This window comes from Aethina tumida, chromosome 7 (assembly GCF_024364675.1).
Source record: "Aethina tumida isolate Nest 87 chromosome 7, icAetTumi1.1, whole genome shotgun sequence".
NCBI classification, from domain to species: Eukaryota; Metazoa; Arthropoda; class Insecta; order Coleoptera; family Nitidulidae; genus Aethina; species Aethina tumida.
Window position 1 is genome coordinate 10,281,268 of NC_065441.1, and position 21,260 is coordinate 10,302,527.

At 33.9% G+C, this 21,260-nt stretch overlaps 1 protein-coding gene across 2 annotated transcripts in view; it reads left to right on the forward strand.

The window, feature by feature from the left end:
* Positions 1-21,260, forward strand: part of LOC109595861 (teneurin-a) — a 196,304-nt gene that overhangs the window by 158,030 nt on the left and 17,014 nt on the right. Inside the window, exons 1-10 of one of the 2 annotated variants that reach the window (XM_020011286.2) lie at positions 1,986-2,373; positions 11,036-11,325; positions 13,584-13,703; positions 14,328-14,792; positions 15,806-16,198; positions 17,006-17,080; positions 17,174-17,503; positions 18,510-18,695; positions 20,443-20,589; positions 20,771-20,978. In XM_020011286.2, coding sequence (XP_019866845.2) covers positions 2,291-2,373; positions 11,036-11,325; positions 13,584-13,703; positions 14,328-14,792; positions 15,806-16,198; positions 17,006-17,080; positions 17,174-17,503; positions 18,510-18,695; positions 20,443-20,589; positions 20,771-20,978 — 2,297 coding nt within the window. In that variant the 5' untranslated portion in view covers positions 1,986-2,290. Of the gene's footprint in view, positions 1-1,985; positions 2,374-11,035; positions 11,326-13,583; positions 13,704-14,327; positions 14,793-15,805; positions 16,199-17,005; positions 17,081-17,173; positions 17,504-18,509; positions 18,696-20,442; positions 20,590-20,770; positions 20,979-21,260 lie in introns of those variants that run through there. The other variant, XM_049970103.1, reaches the window with a different exon arrangement.

Below are 21,260 nucleotides of genomic sequence, written 5' to 3' on the forward strand. Positions count from 1 at the left end.
CAGCTGTCCAATTGCAGTCGGTGACGTTCTGTGTTCTAATTGTCGTGTTAAAAAATATAAGAAAACGAAACTTGAAGATGAGGATCAGGAAACATCGGTGGAAGATGAGTCAAGCACTGATGATTCATCATTCAATTTAGATGTTGTATGTGATGATGATACATACAGAAGAATGTTCAAATTAAGAGAACTGTTGCAACTCAGATATTGTTGTGTATGTTCTGTTTCTAATCCAAATCTAGTAGTTGTTCCTCAAGATGCCCGTATGCATTGCTTTATTAAAAAAAGAATATCGATGATAAAAATATTAAATAAAAAAATATATTTTGATATGAGTGCATCTAATTTTTTCTGTTGTTTTCACTAGCTCAGTAATCAAGCAAGTTCCGTATCATATCAGTTCAAGAGTAAAATTATAAAAAAAACCCGATTTTTGAGTAAAAAAATGGATTTTATTTTTTTTTCAATATGGCGTACCGTTTTTAAAAATTCCAAAATCTCATATATTCATCGGAAATTGGACGAGGAATTCAAAAAAAATAGTTTCATAATTGTGTCGCAATCGTAAGATGGTTAAAAATTGAAATTAAGAAAATAAACTTATTTTTTTTAAGGTCCTTGTGAACCGATATTGCTCTCATTTTTCTTCCGAAAAGCTACCATCGTCCCCCAAAACATATCCGGCATCTAGATCAATCGATTCACAGCGCTGAGAAAATTAATTTTTCCGAATTTTGAGTATTTTCGATTTACTCAGAAGCGGTTATAGATAAAGACCTGAAACTCGCACTATCGAAGTGTCTTATTAGTACTAAGATTCCCTGAAATTATGAACCCGATCTCTTTCTGGGGCCGATTCGGTATGTTTATCGTCTCATAGTCTTTATGATTCATTTTATTAAATCCATAACCTTAAAGACTGCCGTCTTGGTCTAGACATATATTGAACGCTTGAAAAATATTTAAAGCAATTCCTTAATCTTTATATTAAAGTATTCTGAGCATATGTTCGATGCCACCACGAAAAACACCGAAATTACACATCATCTCATAAAACCGAGCACCTGTTTCCCTCGCAAAACTCGCGAGAGCAACGAAATTGGAATCGTTCAGGAGTCGCACAATAGGAGGTATCAGTCGATCCGTTGTGGCAGCTACAGCCCAACAATCTTGTTCTAGTCACATATGCTTAGCATCCAAATCATATCTGAATCTCCTCTTTTCCGCCAGTTTCTGGCGTGCTCTCGCCTCTTCCTCCTTCAAACTCCACCGGAATTCGATATATGCAGTGGATCTAGACCCGCGTATCGAACGGGTGTCATCGAACTCTATACATGGCTTTATTTTCATCCGTTGCAGATTAATGCTGAATTTGTTTGGGCAGTGGAACGTTACAGGTTGCTCCATATTTAATATTTACAAATGCATATTGCGAATCAAATTAAATGCACCATGCTTCCAATTCGTTTATCGAAATTAAAAACATTTGTCAATGTAGGTTGCTACGGGATATTGTTTTCATAGAATTTGATATGGATAAAACATGAAATAATTTATCATAAAAATATTTTAACATTTGGATGGCTTCTAAGGCTTCTTTCGTTTTTATAAAAACGACGACTTCAAGATGTATGTATGTTGTTTGGCAGAATAGCTAGCAAAAACATACAAAGTTGTAAGCATCAGTAAATCAGAATACACTCGCTGAACATCTGTTGAGAGTTCGCCTATATAGAAACATGCAACCCATTACTTCCTGTTCGCGATCTGCTCCATCCGATGACGTTTTTTTCAGCAACTAATTTGGCAGTCAGTGACGAATGTAACTGATTTCCCTGATATCGGAAAAGAAGCGTACTATGCAGGTGAGGAGACAGATAGGCCGAGGGTGGCTTTCCCCCAATGCCCATGCGCAACCCTCGTCTATCGAGTTGTGTCCCCTTCGCCGTTGCTCTCTGCGGCAACCCCACTTCATTGCCGTTTTGTGCGTCGTGTTGCGCGCTACCGTGTTGAAACTGAGTGGTCTAAGTCCGTTTTCTTGTGCCGCTATGAATCGGATCCTGGTCAATAGTTTACAACGTAACGGACCCGGCTCCGTGCTAATCTACTAGACTGAATTAGATAATTCGAACTTTAAGGACGAATCATTGAGACCGAACCACCGTCCAGCCACCATACAGACATGTCGATCGAAGGTCTTTGTGTGATGATGTGATTGCAGTGCTTTCTCTGGTTATTTTATACATCCTGTCCGAGAATTTGCAAGTGAACTGTGAAAGTGGAACTCGAGATGGATAGTTACGGGACCCGGCCGCCACCTTTGCCCAGGAGGGTCAGGAATATTTACGCCGAACCCTTCTCCCATGAGCCAAGGTAAAATCCAGAAGGACAGTTAATATTCACGTTTCGATACCTTTAATTAGAGATTGGAGTTAAGAATGGCATCGACGGCTGCCGTCCGGAAGTCCTGCTCTAATTGTGCTTTGTTTGTTCGATATTTTCATGTGCGTAATGTACATTAGTTATTGTATCCTCACAGGGTTTTACGTTTGATGCAGGATTATCGCTGCGTTTACTACTGACGAAAACAGGAAAATGAGGTCACCACCACCAGAAACTGATGTTATTAATCTCGTCATTTTTAGCGATTTTTATAACATTGATTTTGTTATTATTTATAACACCAGTTGCAACAGCAAACTATATTATAAATTAAAACAATTAAATTATAATTTGAAAGAACCATAACTTAATACATATAATAATGATCATAGGTTTTATTTAAATAAGAAAATGTTCCATACAATACAAGTTGATGAAAAGTGTAAATTTGCCAATAAAAAATCATTAATTTCATGTAAAATTCAATTAATTAGTTCAAACTGAACTTAAAATCTGCAAAGAAACATCAAAATTAATTTTACTACCTTATTAAAATGTGAATTCAACAATCATGTGCCTAGTTAAATCATATTCAATCAACTAACAATAAGTATAATTATTTTCATGCATGTTACCCTGCAGAATAACTCATAAAAGAATTAAATTATCACATTCACCAAAAATATTTAATAAATTTCATAAATTATTGTCTGTTTCTTTCAGTTAAACTTTACAACTGGTTATAATGTTTAGATTTTAAACAAATTTAATTAATTGTCCCAAAATTCCTACGTGAAAGCGATAAATTAAAATTCACAAGGATCACATCGAGTGACGGTGTTTTCCTTTGGAAAAACAAACACTGTATAAATTGCATTGCATTTATAATATGTGCGTTTTGAGCCCCGTTTAGTATTCTATGCCCCATAGCGAATTTGATATTTATTATGGTAATAGTTTCTTTAAAGGGGTGCGGACAGGTTCTGCATACCCGGGGTGAATAATTTCGTTCGGCTAATAAATGGGATTAACACAATGCCGAATACATTATTTTCGGGAAAACAATAAGTCATAAATAAGATAAATGTTTTTAATATCTGGCGCATGGCATAGAAATTGACTTAAAATTATTTTAATAATTTAAAATATTTTCCGAAGTTTAAGGTTGTCGCACTGAAGCACAATATTTATTTGACTCAAATCGCGCACAAAAATTTAAGAACCCTTCATCAACCCTTTTAAAAAAAATACTTTAAAACTTGACGTGGACCCTTCGTAACATATTCATTGAGATTTTCATTGCGGGGGAGCCGATGAAAGAGTTAATTAAGTCACAGTTGATTTAAGGCACAAAGTTATACATGCCAATTTTGTAACGAACCGTTGGGCATTTATTTCTTCCTTATTATGGCCACCTAAAAAAATACACATATTTTTTGTTGTTGACGTCCATGATCATAAATAATTTTTATCTCGTTCTCTCCTCCACGTTTTTTCGTCTGAACTCAATATCATAAATAATCCTTTTTTTGTATGAATGCACGATGTTTTTTATAACCGTTTTTTGCCGGTCTGTTAATGGCGAATTTTGCATGGAGGAACAATTTGTGGAAAAAATCTCCATTTAATTTGAGATTAGATTTAATACTATATTAGTACTAATAGTAGAGTCGTCCCGTTTAGATTTCTACAGAAAACACATTAAAATTCCGGATAATCCACGATTCCAAACAATCAGTTAAATTTAATTCGCTTCGAGTCGAGCATTAACTGAAAGTGCATGTGGTGTAAACAAAGATGCCAGTGTTCTCAAGCCAAAGCCCCCCAGATGATATCACATTGGACTAATCACTCTATTTATTCGATGTGGCGTATTTATAGCAGTGCATCTTGAAGATCTATGTCGAGTATCAACGTAACTTCGCAGATAATGAATGAATGGTGCCTTAATTAGGCTAGAAATAGCACCTGACGGTGTAACGAAGCAGCTATTTTTGGAAGCCGTAATTAAGGGCGGAAAACAAATACAAAAGATCGAGATTAAGTCAAGTGGCTAGATTAATAAGTGTAGTCCAAGAATGTTTTAATGAATAGGACGAAGTAAAAAATGCTTTGCCCTAACGGATTTAAATTGGAAATATAGTTACATCCAATATCTAATTAAACAGTGAACGGAATTTCCGATCTGGTACAAATATCCCATTAAAATGATTCGACTGGTGATCAGATAATGGAAAGGGTTGGCCATTGATTTGGTTTTGGTTCGTGCTAGAGCGCCGTCTGAAATTTCATTTCCCCCATTTCCCATGTTTGTTGACATTTTCCGATGCCGATATTAAATTATCGATAATTAAAAAATGCTATCTGGGGGCTTTTTGAGTTTCGGAGAGCGGGATCCGCATAATTTTTCCCGCAGCTTGACAAGGGAGCACTGTTGACACATGAAATTGCGCAGAGTTTTTCTGATCGTAGGAGCTGCCCAAAATTTGTTTATTTTATCGGATATTTCGACAAATATAAATAAATCGAACTGTTTTCTAGAACGTTTCGGTCATTTTCGATTTCATTTTTGTTGTTTGAGACTTTGATCAAGTTTGATGATTCACTAAACTAAATTCAAATTACGAGACATAATTTATTTCTGACGGAAAACTATTTTAAGTGCACATGATGCCAAGTATTTTATTACGATTATGGTAATATCTGGTTGTTACACGATTCCTAAGACGTTTTACGAAGGGGGTTCTAATGCAAAACTTGGGGAATCGTAATTAAAATATATGATTATTGCAACGTTTCATGCGAAAAAGGGCGCCATAAATTCATTCCGCCCTCGTTGGCCGGATACGATTCGTTTCAACTGTGGATTTAACGATTTCGCTGGAAAAATTGCGGAAGTTACGTGGCGGCGATGTTCTCTTGCAGTTAAAGAACATACACAGGTTCTTTGTAGTTTGAATTAATGTAATAGGGACATTCTTGTGAGAAATGAGGATTTCCTGGTTGTAGTTTACCTCCCCTTTAGCCTTTTTACGGCGCGTTTTGATATATGCCCATCATATTATATCATGATTCTCGTTGACTCATTCACATTATTTCTAAGAAGACAGTTTTAAATAATAAAATATTATTCACGGTTTCTTCATAAAACAATTAAAACTGGAAATCATAATTCAATTTCCCTATGAAATTTTGGAAAAAAGTATTTGTAACTGTATTTAATTCAGAGATAAAAGGAATTAACTGATTTTTTTATGTTTTTAAACATCAAATTTTACATATAATTCTTATAGTTTCATATACTGCATAAAAAAGTGTTTGTAAAAAGTGTGTACCTTTTACCAAAAAAGGGAAAAATAAATTAAAAAGTTAGTATACTCTTTCTAATTCTTCCAAATATCGTAGATACTTCAAAAACGATCAAAGTTATCAAAATACAATTTGCAAAAATTAAGTTTTTATAAAAAAATTCAGCTCCTGACTCGTAAGTCACTTTCAGGCCTGGAAATAACCAAAATCAACATACGAAATTTCATTTTTATAAAACATTTATATATTAAATATTGTTCTTGTTACATATTCAAAGAATTTGTTCACTTTAGCCATTAAAACACATTTCAATCCGTCATGTCGTCGAAATGATGACATTTTTAGGTCGAAACATCTCGAAAACGGAACGACCCTTTATGTTGTTTACGATTTGCGTAAATTGCACATCCATTGGACTTTAACTGGTAATTCATCAGCAATAAATATGATAAAATTCGATTTTCTCCCATTACCGTGGCGTTTTTCCTGGCCCGCCCGAGGAAGCATATTTTATCCGGTGGCGCATTTCGTTTCGGCAATTCTATCCCAAATTGCTCCGTTCCGAAAGGGGGACCGGTACTCTCTCTCTGTCCCGTGTTCTCCGACTAAAAAACACTTTATACATAATACGGGCACAATGGCATTCCTCATCTATTGGCCTCCCAGCAATTGCTGTTCCGTCGTCGGTTGCATTGTCCGCGTTTTTATGTCGATTGCCGCCCCAATTGCTCCTTTACGAGATCCCGTTTCCAAAAGGAAATTGACTAATCGGAAAATTTGGGCGCAATTCTCATAACAGTTTGTTACTCACAACAACCCCTAAAAAATAAAACGAAGCTGCTTTATTTTATGGATTAATTAAATAACAAAATGATTGATTACAAGCACCACTCCAGTGAAAACAATTTGTCTTCGTATGTGATACACGTATTTATTCATCGTGATCAATTTCAAAAATATGTGTCTGAAACACACTCGAACTTTTCAACACGTAAATGGGCTTTTTGAGCACATCCTCGCCTCTATTTTTGAAAAAATGGTCGGGTCTACAGTTTCATTCAAAACGGTTTATGATTGAACTGTTGACACATCGGATTTGAACAAAAAAATAAAATAAAAGATCAGTCATATCTCTTACTTTGTAGGATGTGTTTGAAGAACGCCCACGCTAAATGTGATTTGTTATCTAGCAGTGTTTCTTCGTCATTTGATCTTTGAACGCTTTTACTTTTATGTGTTTATTTATGGATCAATATTAATTCTTATATCAACACGAATTTAAATTTAGCAATAGTGAATGTTTTTAATTTAGCATTCCCAACATAATAATAAATTAATGAACAGTAACAAGTCAGCAATTTAAAATAGCATCAGACATTTTCATTTATGTCCTCTAGGCTTCGTGAAATAAACTCTTAATTCAAAATTTATGTACTTTTATGGTCTCGTAACATTTTTATTATCATTACTATTGTGTTTTGTTACAAGACCTATAAAATTACACATTTTAGTGGCATTTGACATTTTAAACCAACACATTTCCATTAAACTTAAAAGGAAAAAACCTTCCACCACAATGTATTCCATGTAATATGATGATGCTTAAAAAGGTTTATGTCAATTACCGAGACGACTTAATAGAAAAATGTGGAACAACAAAAGAAAGGCATAATGGTCAATCATTCATAATCTGAATGAATTGATCACAATTACTTGGGACCTGATTCAATTAAAGAAGGTCGTTGTGTTTTATTCGACGGCAGACAGTGCTGTAGCCCGCGTGGTTAAACTCAGGAATAGTTACGCTAAAAATAGCAAAAAAGCGGTATTAGAAATCAATTAAGGATTAAACGTAGATTTAACGTAGCTTCAAATTTATAACATCCCCTGAATAATAAAACGGGATTATGTCTCCGGTGAAAGGGTTACTCACTCGTTGACATTAAACGTGGAATGACACCGCAATTTATGTAAAACCACCGAAGAGTTCTAAATATAAAAGCCATTCCGAGGGCTAGAGAACATGGCCTGTTTTGTCACATAAATAAAGCTAAGTAGGTAAACGAGATGTTTTTTGCCCGTCTCTCGTCGTCGAGAATGTTTTAAATAAGCATTCAAATTAGGGTGTTCTTATTGTTGTGCCTGTCATCTCTCGCACTTTAATATATCCGATGCGAAAAGTAAACCGCACAATCTATATTTAAAACGTAGCGGGGAAAAGCGGAAACGGAGGCGGACTCGCGAAAATGTAATTAAAGTATGTTGGAGAACGGCACCGAGAGCTGGAACGTTGGCCGGAAATGATTTTCTTTGTCGTTGAGAATGATGTTTTGGCAAAGTTGTGAACAGCCAACGGATGTTTATCGGCAAAATTAATTCATTAAATAGCATTTAATAAGAAAATAATTTGAAAGACATTTCAAAAATAATTTCTAAAAATCTTCTAAAAAAGTAATATTTTTATATACAAATTTCACACAATTTATTTATTCAAATAAACGAACCATTTTCGGCGAATTAAATAAATAGTTCAGAAATTAAATTTTTCTAACATACGAATATCCTGAAACCATAACAAGTGACTAAAACTAATAGTTAGTTCATTTTAACTATTTATTTTCTGTCCTTACATATCTTTAATTGATATACATGGTGTTTCTAAAATAGGTATCAATTTGGGAGGTGTTAGAATAGGTTCAATATTCAAGAAAATCTAAATAAGTTTCTCTTAAAGAAAATACAGCTCTTCAAGTTTAAATTAAAAAAAAATGTAGATTAAAATCAATAATTTTAATTATTAACTAATTGAAAATCATTATTATTGTCAACCTTCTTTTTAGTGATTCAATTAACTGTAACCAAGTTAATTTAAATGACATATAGATCCCCGAATTTCAGTGATTTACGTTTGTGATTTTGCACCATCTGTTCTTAAAACATTTGAAATGAACGAAAGTCCATAAAACAAATTTATGGTCGTGTATTAAATCTATACAGAACTTTATTACAACATATTATTCCCTCATCCCGAACCACAGTGCGTCATTCGATTCCCCCGAAACGCGATCAGACCATCCCCGGAACGCAGTCGCTCGTGAAATTGGAATTTCATAAGTAATCAGTGTCACAGGCATTTTGTGTGTATGCAACAAGATGGAAATCGAAGACTTCCTGTAATACATATAAAATGTTTCCCAAATGAAACGGGGGAACCCAAAACTAATTTACACATTATTTGATGTTATTATATATATATTCAAAATGCTCAAATTCATTTGAAAATATCAACAAACATTGATCCTTCCTTGTGAGTTAGTGCTAGCCCACTAATCTAAACATAGAAATGCTATAAGTCTTTTAATTGGAGTTGTCGGATCGGATATCAACCTGGGATCAAATTACGAAGAGGATGTGGGTGCGTCATCGGTGTGTGCGAGTTTACCGCACAGCGAGACCGCTTGCATCGTGTCTGGGTTCACCGAATCTGGAACAAAGGACCAGATAATGAAAGTAATCACGGACAACGCTCGTGTGATTTCACGCCGGTTGATTACCGCAATCGAAGGGCCCTGCGTCATTTTTTAATTATTGCAAATTAGTGGATAACGTTCGGAGCAATTCTTCAACTTGAACCGTTGTTGTTGCTGCAGCTGCACTATATTACATCTCATAAATTTAAGGAGCCGTCGGATAAATTGAGATATCGACGTCGCCATGGTAACGATAGTTTTTCCTCCTGCAAACATATATTAGGTCTCGGACGGTTAATTGAATTCACCCCCGAAAACAGTTCGGTATATTAACGCGCAGTCGGAGAAGAAAAAAACACGATAGAAATGGAAATCGAAATAAAATGTTTTCTCTGTATTAAAGCCGACCCAAGCGACCCATTTAAATTGCAAAATGGGACATTGTGCTAAAATGCAGCTAAATATCTTGTTTTTCTCTCATGAATAGAAATTGAAGCATTACCGTTAAGCGCCTCGCCACTGCGGCCTCTCTATGAGTGTGTATTTATTTGGGTTACTTCAAAAGAAAATATTACCTTTGTAAAATGGTAAACCGCGGTGTGTACTGATATTTTGGCGAAGAATGCAGAATATTAAAAGAATTGAGCCGAGCTACGTGGGGAAGCTGGACATTCCGCCTAACGGAAATTCCACACACGAATCAATGTGATTTCGGTCGAAGTTTGCATGAACTAAATCTCACAGGAGAATTATGGATAATGTTGATGGATTTCGGAGGTATTAGTTATTATTTTGAAATATGTATAATATTATTCATATTGTAAAATTTAATGGTTGAAAAACAACTAAAGCTTTACAACTGTATGACTGTCAAATAATTAAACCAGCCACTAAACAATGGATTTAACTCTTAAATTATTAGTTAAGTTGTCATTCACACAAATAATAACGTCCTGGGGAATTTTAATTACGTGTTTACTAAATATATAACGTGTTTGTAAAATAGGTGGTCAAATTTGGAAGCAGTTGGAACACGTTCAATAAGGAAGAAAATCTAAATAATTTGGTTTTTTTAAGTTTTTCCTGACAAAAATACCTTTGATCCAATCGCGTTTTTATTTGTATGTAGTATCAGAAAATATGTACTTACAGTTCAATGAAATAAACTTTTTCCAACTTCTTCTTTCTAACCCTATTTTCCTTGCCACTGAATATTACTATTATCATAAAACTACTAAACATTTTATATACTTTGCACAGAAGAAAGAAAGTACTCTTGATTAATATTAATCATCTGAACCAATTTTAAGATATTTCCGTTTCAATATTTGAAAAAAATTACATTGCATTACAATGAACATCAAATCTAATATATCTTACAAACTGCTGTGGTAATCAAAGTGTCTCAAGAGAAAAGTTTTTCTTCCAAATTATGCAAAGAATGTGAAAAGCTTAGTTTCAAAAAATATTCAGTAGAGTAGACAACTTCTGTGATTTGACCAGGGTGGGTAAAGGGAAATTCGTTTATAAGCCGGCACCCGTCGCCGCGGACACAAATTGCTTTTATTCGGCCAGACGAATTTGCATGACAATGGCCCTCATATGGTTATTATATGAATTAATATGCATTAGATGGGCACATTGATGCGCCACTCCCTCATTCCCAAACGCGCCAAAGACCAAATTGCATCCGTTTTGGACTTCATTCGATTATTTCGACTGATTTATCCACATTTGTATTCGCCTCGTTTGTATTGTAACTATAGAATTTTTATATAATTCAGCAAATTTCATTCATCAATTTACTAAACTGTACGTTAGTCCTTGGGGAGATTTGTGTGTGACCAAATTAATCCAAAATATTTTTGTTGCAGATTGACGCCAGGGCTGCAGCAGACGCAGCTCGCACAGCAAATCGGTGCGACGGGCACCTTGCAGTGCGGTGGTGGCGGCGGGGTACCGCCTCAGTCTCAGGCGCCTCTGATGATGCCGGTGTTTCCGCTGCGGCCCGCCCCGACAGCCACCACCTCTCATTATTCTCCCTACTCGCCGTCCAGATTCCACATTGACAAGAGGTGCCAGCACCGTTGCTCGTGGAAGTGTCTCAGTATCGGGCTCATCCTGTTGGCAGTTGCTCTGACAGCAATGCTTGCGTATTTTGCAGGTATGCGGATCACAGGATTATTAATAACCTGTGATTGTTATTGACAATACTGGACTCGCCATTAAAAATTTATAACTACCTTTGAGCCTTCATCCACTGAAAGATTATTGAATACAGCTAAAATTTCATAACTTGCCCATTTATACGAATGTTACAATATAAAATTGCACCACAAATAGCAAAAATCGTTGAAATGTTTAAATATCCAAACCAAAATAAACATTTGCCTACCGAAAATATTTATGACACTAATAATAAACATTTGTTTAAAATACTTTATTTTGTTTATTATTTTTGCTATATTTTTGTATATTGAACATGTAATGTTTTAATAATAATTAATAAATTTAGGAATATTTACGAATCATTATGATTTAATAATAATAAAAAATTATAAGAAATTCAAAGTAGATAATAAGAAAAGTAACATAAAATGATAATGGAATAATAAAATTTAAAAACAATTGAATTAAAGTATCATAAAATACAAAGAGAAATCTAGATAGGTACTAAGAACGTACAAAGTGTAAGATAATGGTAAAAGCAATTTACAAAAAAATAGTAAATCAAGTTGTGTTATCAGTTTACTTTACCGTTTTACCGTATTATTTTTATCGTTTAGCTAATACACTTTTATACATGTATTTGTTTTATTTATTTCATGTGTTTTTCTTTATTTAAGTATACATTTGTGTGTATTTTACATTTATACATTTCTTTTATTTTTTTAATTATAAATATATTGACTAAGTTTTTTCATTTTTACATACATTTAATCTTGATAAGGTGAGACAAAATATTTTTTGACATTTGGGTAAAGTTTTTTATTGTATATTTTTGGGCTATTTTTCATTAAAATGGAATAAAAAAGTTGCAAACATACCTTTAATATGAAAAAATTCTAACTGATAAAAATTACACTACTATGGCTGATATTACTGAATACTGAATTATCTTAGATAATTTATTATTTCACTGTAACAAACAATAAGATTACTTATGAAATAACTTTAAAAGTGGACCAAAAAATAACGACTATTAAAACAATAGGATAGATCAGTTAAACCCGAGTTGGTTATAGTTTGTCTGTACAATGCAACTGTTCTTTTATTTTTTTATAATCCACTCGCATTGTTTACATTGAGGGGCCATTAGTCACGGATTCCGGAAACAATCCGGAATCGAATTATTATCGTCCCTAGTGACGGCGTGTGCACCGTTTCGGTCCCCACCTATGTTTATACATGTCATTAATGGTGATTTTAATTCGAATGGCGTGCACCGTATTCAATTTAGGTACAAATTGCCGGGGTTCACGGCTGGGCGTGAAACGCCTAATAAAATTGATGCCATATGGTAATGTTTTGTTGTAAGGGCGACATACACACGATAAATCCGTCGCATGATCTTGTTATCACACAAGGAATATTGTTTTGTTGTCGCAGTGGCAATCAAACAAGCAAAGAATATATTATTTTTAATCTAATTCAATATCTATAACTATGAAGTCAAATAAGTATTCCTCATTATGAAAACACTTTTAAAATACACCCTTGCTGCTTCATTATTAAAGTTAAAACAACATACATTTGTGATTTTTGTTTGTAGATTATTGTTCCACTTGGCAAACACATAATGTGGAAAATAAATTACTACCCCGGTTCCGTGTGTGTACTTTACTTTGTAATCAAAATTAATGTTTCAGTTTGAAGTAAGGATAACAATAGCATATTACGGTTGCAATGTACGTACAAAAGCGACGACCAAGTCCATTTCGTCATTACTTATTTAAGTTTCCATTCCAGAAAATGTGTGTGTGTGACTACAAATATGAAGGAATTTTTTTGTAAAAAGGTTTCTCAGGTTTACTGATTGTCGGGACGTAAACACATACATTACTGGAGAGTTTTATTTGAATAATTTTGTTTTCTGGTAAAAACTTTTATTGTATTTTACCCCGTAAAATAAATTAAAGGCAAAAATTAGAACACTAATTAAAAAGTTGTGAAAGTATAAAAAACTACTAGAATAACATTACTAAATTTTTTCTGTTCAAATTCAAAACCATACTTTTGTTTAGCGGAACAAGGTTAAATATTGTAGTTCCACTTTTGAACGATTGCTATTTCGATGAACGGTTTAAAAAGGCTGGTTCTAATAAATAATTAATTTTTAATGTAAAACAAAAAAAACTTTATCATATAAAATCCGTATTACGTAATTTCGACAGTCCTACTAATTCACTCGCTTTGTTACAGCCGTCAGCTCTATGAAGCCCAACATGGACTCATCGAACTGCATCCTGGTGCAGGATGTAAAGGATGTTACGAACGATCACATGACAATGGGATCAGTGTCGACTCAGATCCCGACCGAAGGTAAAACTTTGTTGTACAGTTGTTCTTGGTCCCTGTTTCTCTTTGTCTGCTTCGGTTACACTGTGTTACTGATGTAAGACCGTGTTAGATTTTGTCCCGCTTCCGCTTAAAAGTTACTTTGATAAGTTTGGAGGAAGTGTAATTGAATAATTGCAATTGATCGTGCAGATGGTGTTTCGAAACTTAAAATTTATTACAATAATGGCGGATGCGCCTTATCCTAGCACTTCGTTCCAACTCCAAAAAGTGAACAAAACAATAACAAGAGTAGAAATCCTGAATATACAATTAAACTAAATTTACTATTATTTAGTTAATACTGTAATATAAAATGGTAATTTTCTGATTCTATAATTTAACTTAAACGTAATTTGTAATATATTTTAAAAACTCCAGTCGACTAATTAAAACCGAGGTATTTATAATTGTAAATCCTCCTCAAATCACAAAATATGGAAATACTTAACTAACTTAGCAGTTAACTTAATTTGCGGATTCAGAGTACCGTTTTATATAATAAATGTCTGTCAAAATTAACTAATTTCTTTTAAAATGAATTTACGGAAATTAGGTCAATAGAAGTAGATGAAATTGAAATGATATTTTATATATTTTTTCTTTCAGAATCTCTTCCGACGAGTACCGCCGAACACTCTAGCGCAACGACTCAACATAGTTCACTCCAAGCTCCTCAGCAACGCAGCCAACCACAGACCCAATGGCCACCGTTACCCCTGCTTGAGCAGCGAGAACTTGATGTCATCCATACCGCCACCATACCGCCGTATCAATTTTGGAACTCGGAATTTCGCAACAAACAACCCGCTTTCTTCAGGTTTAATTTCACACTTCCGTGGGGCGCAAACTTTGCAGTCTACGGTAGAAGGAATGTTGCACCAAGCGTGACGCAGTATGACTTCGCGGAGTTCGTCAAAGGCGGCAGGTTGGATCATCGGCTCAGGAAGAGGGATATTGAAGAGGACGACGAGGACGAAGATTATTCATCTACTAAACACTACAAATATCCATACGACACTAAGAATTCACACAAAAGCGATGTTTTGGATAGTATATCGAGCTCTTATGAAGGTATTATAAATTTGGTTGCATGAAAAACATAAATTAATGAATTTATTTGCATGAAATTAAATACATATAATATTTTACATCTGAGTTTCTAGTAAACAATGGAATGTGGTGGCAATTTCATTCGTATTGAAATGTTCTGTATGTTTCTACACAACACAAAGAGAAATATAAATTCAAAGCAAATACATTGCATTGAACAAGTATATAAACATCAAAGCTGCGTATACAATAAAACGATAACTTATTTAATTTAATATTATGATGTAAAATTAATATTATTGTGAAATATTCGAACAGGAAATAATTTATATTCCGCGTAATACCAACAAATCCGTTTCATCGATGAAAAAGAACATCAACGCAAGTCACAAACAAGTATTTTAGTCACTTATTGATTCGTTTCTGTAGCTGAAAATAGAACTAGGCGGAGTGTTTACAAACATATAACAGACATTCAGTTATAACTGAAACGTTAATTCTATTCCCTGTTTTGTGATTTGATATCACTTATTTCCTATTTGTGAATAAATATTTCCTTGGTCATTATTTTGATACTATTTTTAGAAGGGCGAAGGCTAAAGCAAAACGTCAATAATGTTCACTTTAAAACCAGTAATTAAATACAATAATTAGTAATAAATATAATTTTAATATTCATAATTGATCACGAAGATTATAGTTTTGTTAAAAATGAATGGGTGAAAAAGTACTGCATTTTTAGATAAATTATTCGAATTTTTCCATAACTCTTATACCAACACATTTAATTTATTACAGTTATAAGCAATATTATTATATTATTTTCAAGAAAGAATGCGGCCCAATAAAAATTCTCAACAGAAACAAATAAACCTTTATATTGGACTTTTTCCAATATTTTCGCAATTATCCGTCTGGCTTTTATCAACTCCCACAACGTACACAATTAAATTCCACCTATATCCAATTTTCCTGCAATATCCTCGAGAGAGACAAGTATACATTATAAATATCCCGTCCGTTCATTGTTCCAGGCACGAGAAAAATCCTCGCCGACTCTGAGCCCAAGGGACCCTTCTACATACCGCACACAATCAAAATAAACTACTCGGACCGCTCCTCAACGGATCTGCCCCATCCCACGTCAGATCTTGGTCTTGCTTTAGACGATCATGTCATTTCAAAGAGGGATACGGGAGAATTGGAACCGATGTTGGTTAATGTCAGTCTGCTGCAATATTTAGATACGGGAAGATGGTTTTTGTCCGTCTACAATGATGAATTGCAACCTTACACAGTATCATTGGTTATCTCAGAGGCTGAAGGAGTTAGTACAACTTGTCCAAACGATTGTTCCGGTACCGGATCATGTTATCTTGGAAAATGTGACTGCATCGATGGTTACCAAGGAATTGACTGTTCCAAAAGTGAGTATTCATTTAATTCTTATTTTTAATGTATTATTTTGAAAACATTTTTGTTCCTCGTTTCAATAAAAATCTTTATACACGGATGAAAAAGTTAAGGCACTCAGACATAAAGGGGATAAACTTGGACTTCAAATCGAACGGTAGTAGTCGAGTGTTCGTATTGATTGGATGTGAATCCCTCGGCCTAGGGTAAAAGGACGAAGGACTAGGCATTTCACGTGATAGCGACGCATACACACGAAAAGCTCCTGAATGCGAGGAAGTGAACCTGTGTTTCAAAGCAATCGTTGCGTTTCAGGTGTAATGAGCACACGAGACTCTTGGAAACTGAACCTTGTAAGGGTATTTCAACAACCTTTTCCATTTAATAATGTAATAAAATTTCACAAATTAAGTCGAAAAGTATACTTCTGTTTAATGAATAATTAAAAATACCTCTACCCATTTATTAGAACTGTTTCATAGTTAATTTAAATTGAAATTCAGTGCTCCTTTATCTCTGCAAAACCCCTTAATTTTCGTGTTAAAAATCCAATATTGTTCAACCATAAACCACGATTAAATAAAAATCCACTTTCTCCTCCAACTAACAAATTCTTCTCGGAACTTAATTGTAAGTAATGAAAACAGGCCGCAAAAACCCTTCTTTAACCTCTCGGATCCACTCCATCTCAATTATCTGGTGGAGTGTGTGTGTGCGCGATCTGATGTGGAGAAGTAACCTTCGACCGAGCCATTAATTAACGGAGAACAATTCGCCGAGGCGCCCCCTTATATATCTCATCCCTTTCATTTCTGTTGCAGGTGTCTGCCCAATCCTCTGCTCCAACCATGGACAATACGGCGGCGGATTGTGCCACTGCGAGGAGGGATGGAAAGGTAATAAAAGCATGTTTTTGTAGTTCAAAACTGCTGCGCTTTGAAGACGATCTGTTCGCTTAAATAAATTATAAATAAATATTAAATTTTCAGGTCCGGAATGTGACATACCGGAGTCCGACTGTCGCGTGGCCGATTGTTCCGGACACGGAAAATGCATACGCGGATCCTGCCATTGCAAACCAGGATGGAAAGGTGATGGATGCGAGGAGTCTGACTGCGAAGATCCGACGTGTTCTGAACACGGTGCCTGCGTTCACGGTCAGTGTTATTGTAAAGCTGGATGGAAAGGACCCAATTGCAACGTGATCGACGAGCAAGTTCATAAATGTCTGCCCACATGCTCCGATCATGGAATCTATGATTTGGAGTCTGCGAAGTGTGTCTGCAATAGGCACTGGACTGGACCAGATTGTGCACAAGGTAATATATTTTTTTATTCAAGATTCACGTCAATAAAACCGTATCGTTTAAAAGGGTAAGATTACTGTGAAGTATAAAATTGTGAATATTATTATAAAAATTATTGGTAATGTTTTTTGTATTTTAAGTAACTTTTCAGATATTCCATTTTTGCTATTAGTTTCAATTAAAATTGCAGTGAATTATCATTAGTTTGTTCATTTATCCTATATAAATATTGATGTTGTCAATAATTAAACAAATGATTAACTTATATTTGTAAATGAATTTTTCAATATCAATAATGATATATCAGGTATATCCTTAAAATTGAATTACGTGCATCAGTACACCGCGACGTTTTGACGGGTAGTCAACCATTTCGCAATATACAATTATTCACCACATGCATTATTTCACTCAAAAACCCTTAATTAAATATTGAACTTCGCATTAAATTTACAAATGCGATTACCGTTCTTAATTAGCCTGTCAATATTCTCTATTAAGTTCATTTTCCATGCAGCTGTAAAATTAAAAACTTATTAAATTGGACTCAATTCGCATCAACTCCGCTCTTTTATAAAATGTGACGTAAAAAAGAGCCAATTGCGAACGTTGAAAATTAGTTTCTCGAATCCAATTTCAGCTATTCTGACGACAAATGAACTGTTTTAATTTTCGCTTTGGACTTTTACATGCACCTGTGTTATTTTAATAATTCGTTAGTCTCATACTCTGATAAAAAAATACTGTATTGATATTCTATCGGTTTTACAAAATAGCATCATGAAAAAAGTTAATAGTTCATTGAAAAAATTACATGAAATGATCAAACTTTAACACATACATTGACAAACATTATTAAATATTTCATGTTTTGTATCAATAATAAATCTAATTTTTATAGACTTCAACCTTATTACACTTCACGTAACAATTGTCCAGAATTTACCGCTCAAGATTCAGAAATTTTATTAACTGTTCTCATAACAATACCATTGGTTTCCATTTATTATTATCGCAGCTCTTTGTAACTTGGACTGTGGACCACACGGGACCTGCGATACCGGAAAGTGTCGATGTGATCCTGGATGGACTGGATCAAGATGTGAACAATTGCCCTGCGACCCCAGGTGCCAAGAACATGGTCAATGCAAGAATGGTACTTGCGTTTGCTCTCAAGGTTGGAATGGACGACACTGTACTTTGCGTAAGTAACTTTGTGTTATAATTTATTAAATTATTTTACTTATTACAACCTAATAAAAGAAAAAATATATAATTTCTAATAATTACAATTTGAATGAAATAATGGGTTTAATAAGTTGTGGTTTCAATATTTAATAACAATAATTAAATATAATATTTATTTCTTTTTAAATATTTCAATACATTTTACATATTAAAATTGATGATAATACAAATATATATATCTGATATTTATTGACATACATCATTTAAAATTGCGAATATATAAAATATAATAATAATGTCAAGGTATAAAGTTTATTTTTAATATGCGAGTTTAATACGCTTTCAAAGTATTAAACTGTTTTCTGCTTCATAAATATTTGTTTTTTTTTCAAATATTCAAGCTAAACATTTCCGTCCCATTTATTATTTAGTGTATATAAATATTAGTATTTTATGTAGTAAATTTATCTAATCAAATTATATTTTGACTATTAAATTTATGTAATCATACTATTGCACCTTTATATTTTTAAATTTAAATTTCATTTAGTAAATTTAATATACTAATCCTTAATTAACTCGTAATAAAAATAATTTCAAATGTACGCTATCAATAAAATATGAATCAAAATATTATTAACCACAAATTAATATATAAAAAATTATATCATTGAAAATTATATAATAATTTTTATTTTAAAAGGAAAATATGTTGAGATTTGAATTGGAATTTCAATATTGTACAACAATAAATAATTTTAAATTTTATTTTATATTTCATTAAATGTAGAAAAACTACAGAAATTGATTTTAAAACAAATACTTTATTCAAATATATTTTTTTATTATTTTTGTCAATTAAAATCGTAAATATGTATATAAAAATTAATTTTAAAACCATTTTTATTATTAAGGGAATGTTTTATATTTTTAATTCATTAAAATGTTTTTCCATGATTTTTTATATTTTAACTATTAACACGTAATTATTTATATAATATAGTAAAAATTACAATCAAAATTACAATCAATTTCAATTTTTATTTGCGCAATATCTATATTATTTTCAAAACTAATATTTCATTATGATATAATAGTTCATGTTACTGTTATTGTCACAAATTAAAGTATAAAATTTATTATTAACAGTAAATTCATTTAATTTGTTAAATTGTTGTGCCGTTAACTGACTGAATCATAAATATCGGCCCTGTGCAAAAACTCGCAAGTCGACGTTTTCCATCGCCATGTTCGCCACCCGTCCACTTTGTTGAAGCTCCGGAAAAGTTGCGTAACTTATACGGCGTAAAGTTTTGGTCCGTTCCGGTAACGACCCGCAACTTTCCTAATCTGAACCCACTTCGGTCTGATATTTACGACGCGATTTTGGGACTCGGGCACAGGTCCAGCCTCCACCTTCCACCCGTCGGTTTATTTATTGTTTATCCCCGGCTACACGGGGAGGTCCGCATTATCCTTTATCAATACACACCGGCGAAACCCGCGGAGAATCAAACTAATCAAAGAAATTTCCTGCGCCGCGGCACCGTATTGAATTGTAATGTGTGTTCCGAACTTCCCCCGAGGGTTCGGTTGTATGTTATCCAACTTATAACGAAGATTTATATACTAGGTTCAAATCGGATTCAATCAAATCGTCCCATGTTAATTGATCACATATTACAATTAATTGATTAAATGAAAAATTATTAGTTCTTCACTTATACTGGAAAACGATTTTAAATAATATATCATTTCTCCAGCTGGTTGTGAAAATGGCTGCTCAGGACATGGACAATGCAATCTAGAAGATAGTGTGTACAAGTGCGTCTGTATTCAAGGTTGGGCTGGCTCTGATTGCAGTATTCCTCTTGAAATGAATTGCCATGACGATGTCGACAATGATCACGGTAAGTCACTCAAAAGGCATCCTTCCATCATGTAGTATCTTAAATATTATTTTTATTTTCGTCATCTTATAATATAAAATCAATCTTTAATAATATAGCAATATTTCAACTACTTTTCTAAAAATGAAAGACGGAGATTACTGAAGAACTTTAGATCATTGTCCAAAACTTTAATTTATAGATGGAATGACCGACTGTTCAGATAGCGAATGTTGTTCACACGTGATCTGCCGTGATCATATAATGTGTCTGCACAGCAATGACCCCGTTGAAGTCCTCCTTAGGAAACAGCCTCCATCGGTGACGGCATCATTTTATCAACGTGTGAAATTCCTAATCGAAGAGAACAGCGTACAATCGTACGCCCACATAAACGAGTACACAGAAAGGTAAGTGGTTGCGGCAAAACGTCACGTGCGAAAATCACGCCACAACGATATTTGACTTGATTTAACCGAGTGTCTAGAGCTTTGAAAGTAGTCTTAGGCCCGGTGTCGGAAGCAGCGATAATTTCGATGATGCAAATCTAGTAATCACTATTTCTATTAAACGAGTTTATGCGACACCCAGATGGAATGAACGACAAAAACTTACTTAAATTATGGAAATATTTGCTTCATCGTTTGGTCGCAGTAACAAATGGCACCGACACCGCCGCTCAGGGACAGTAG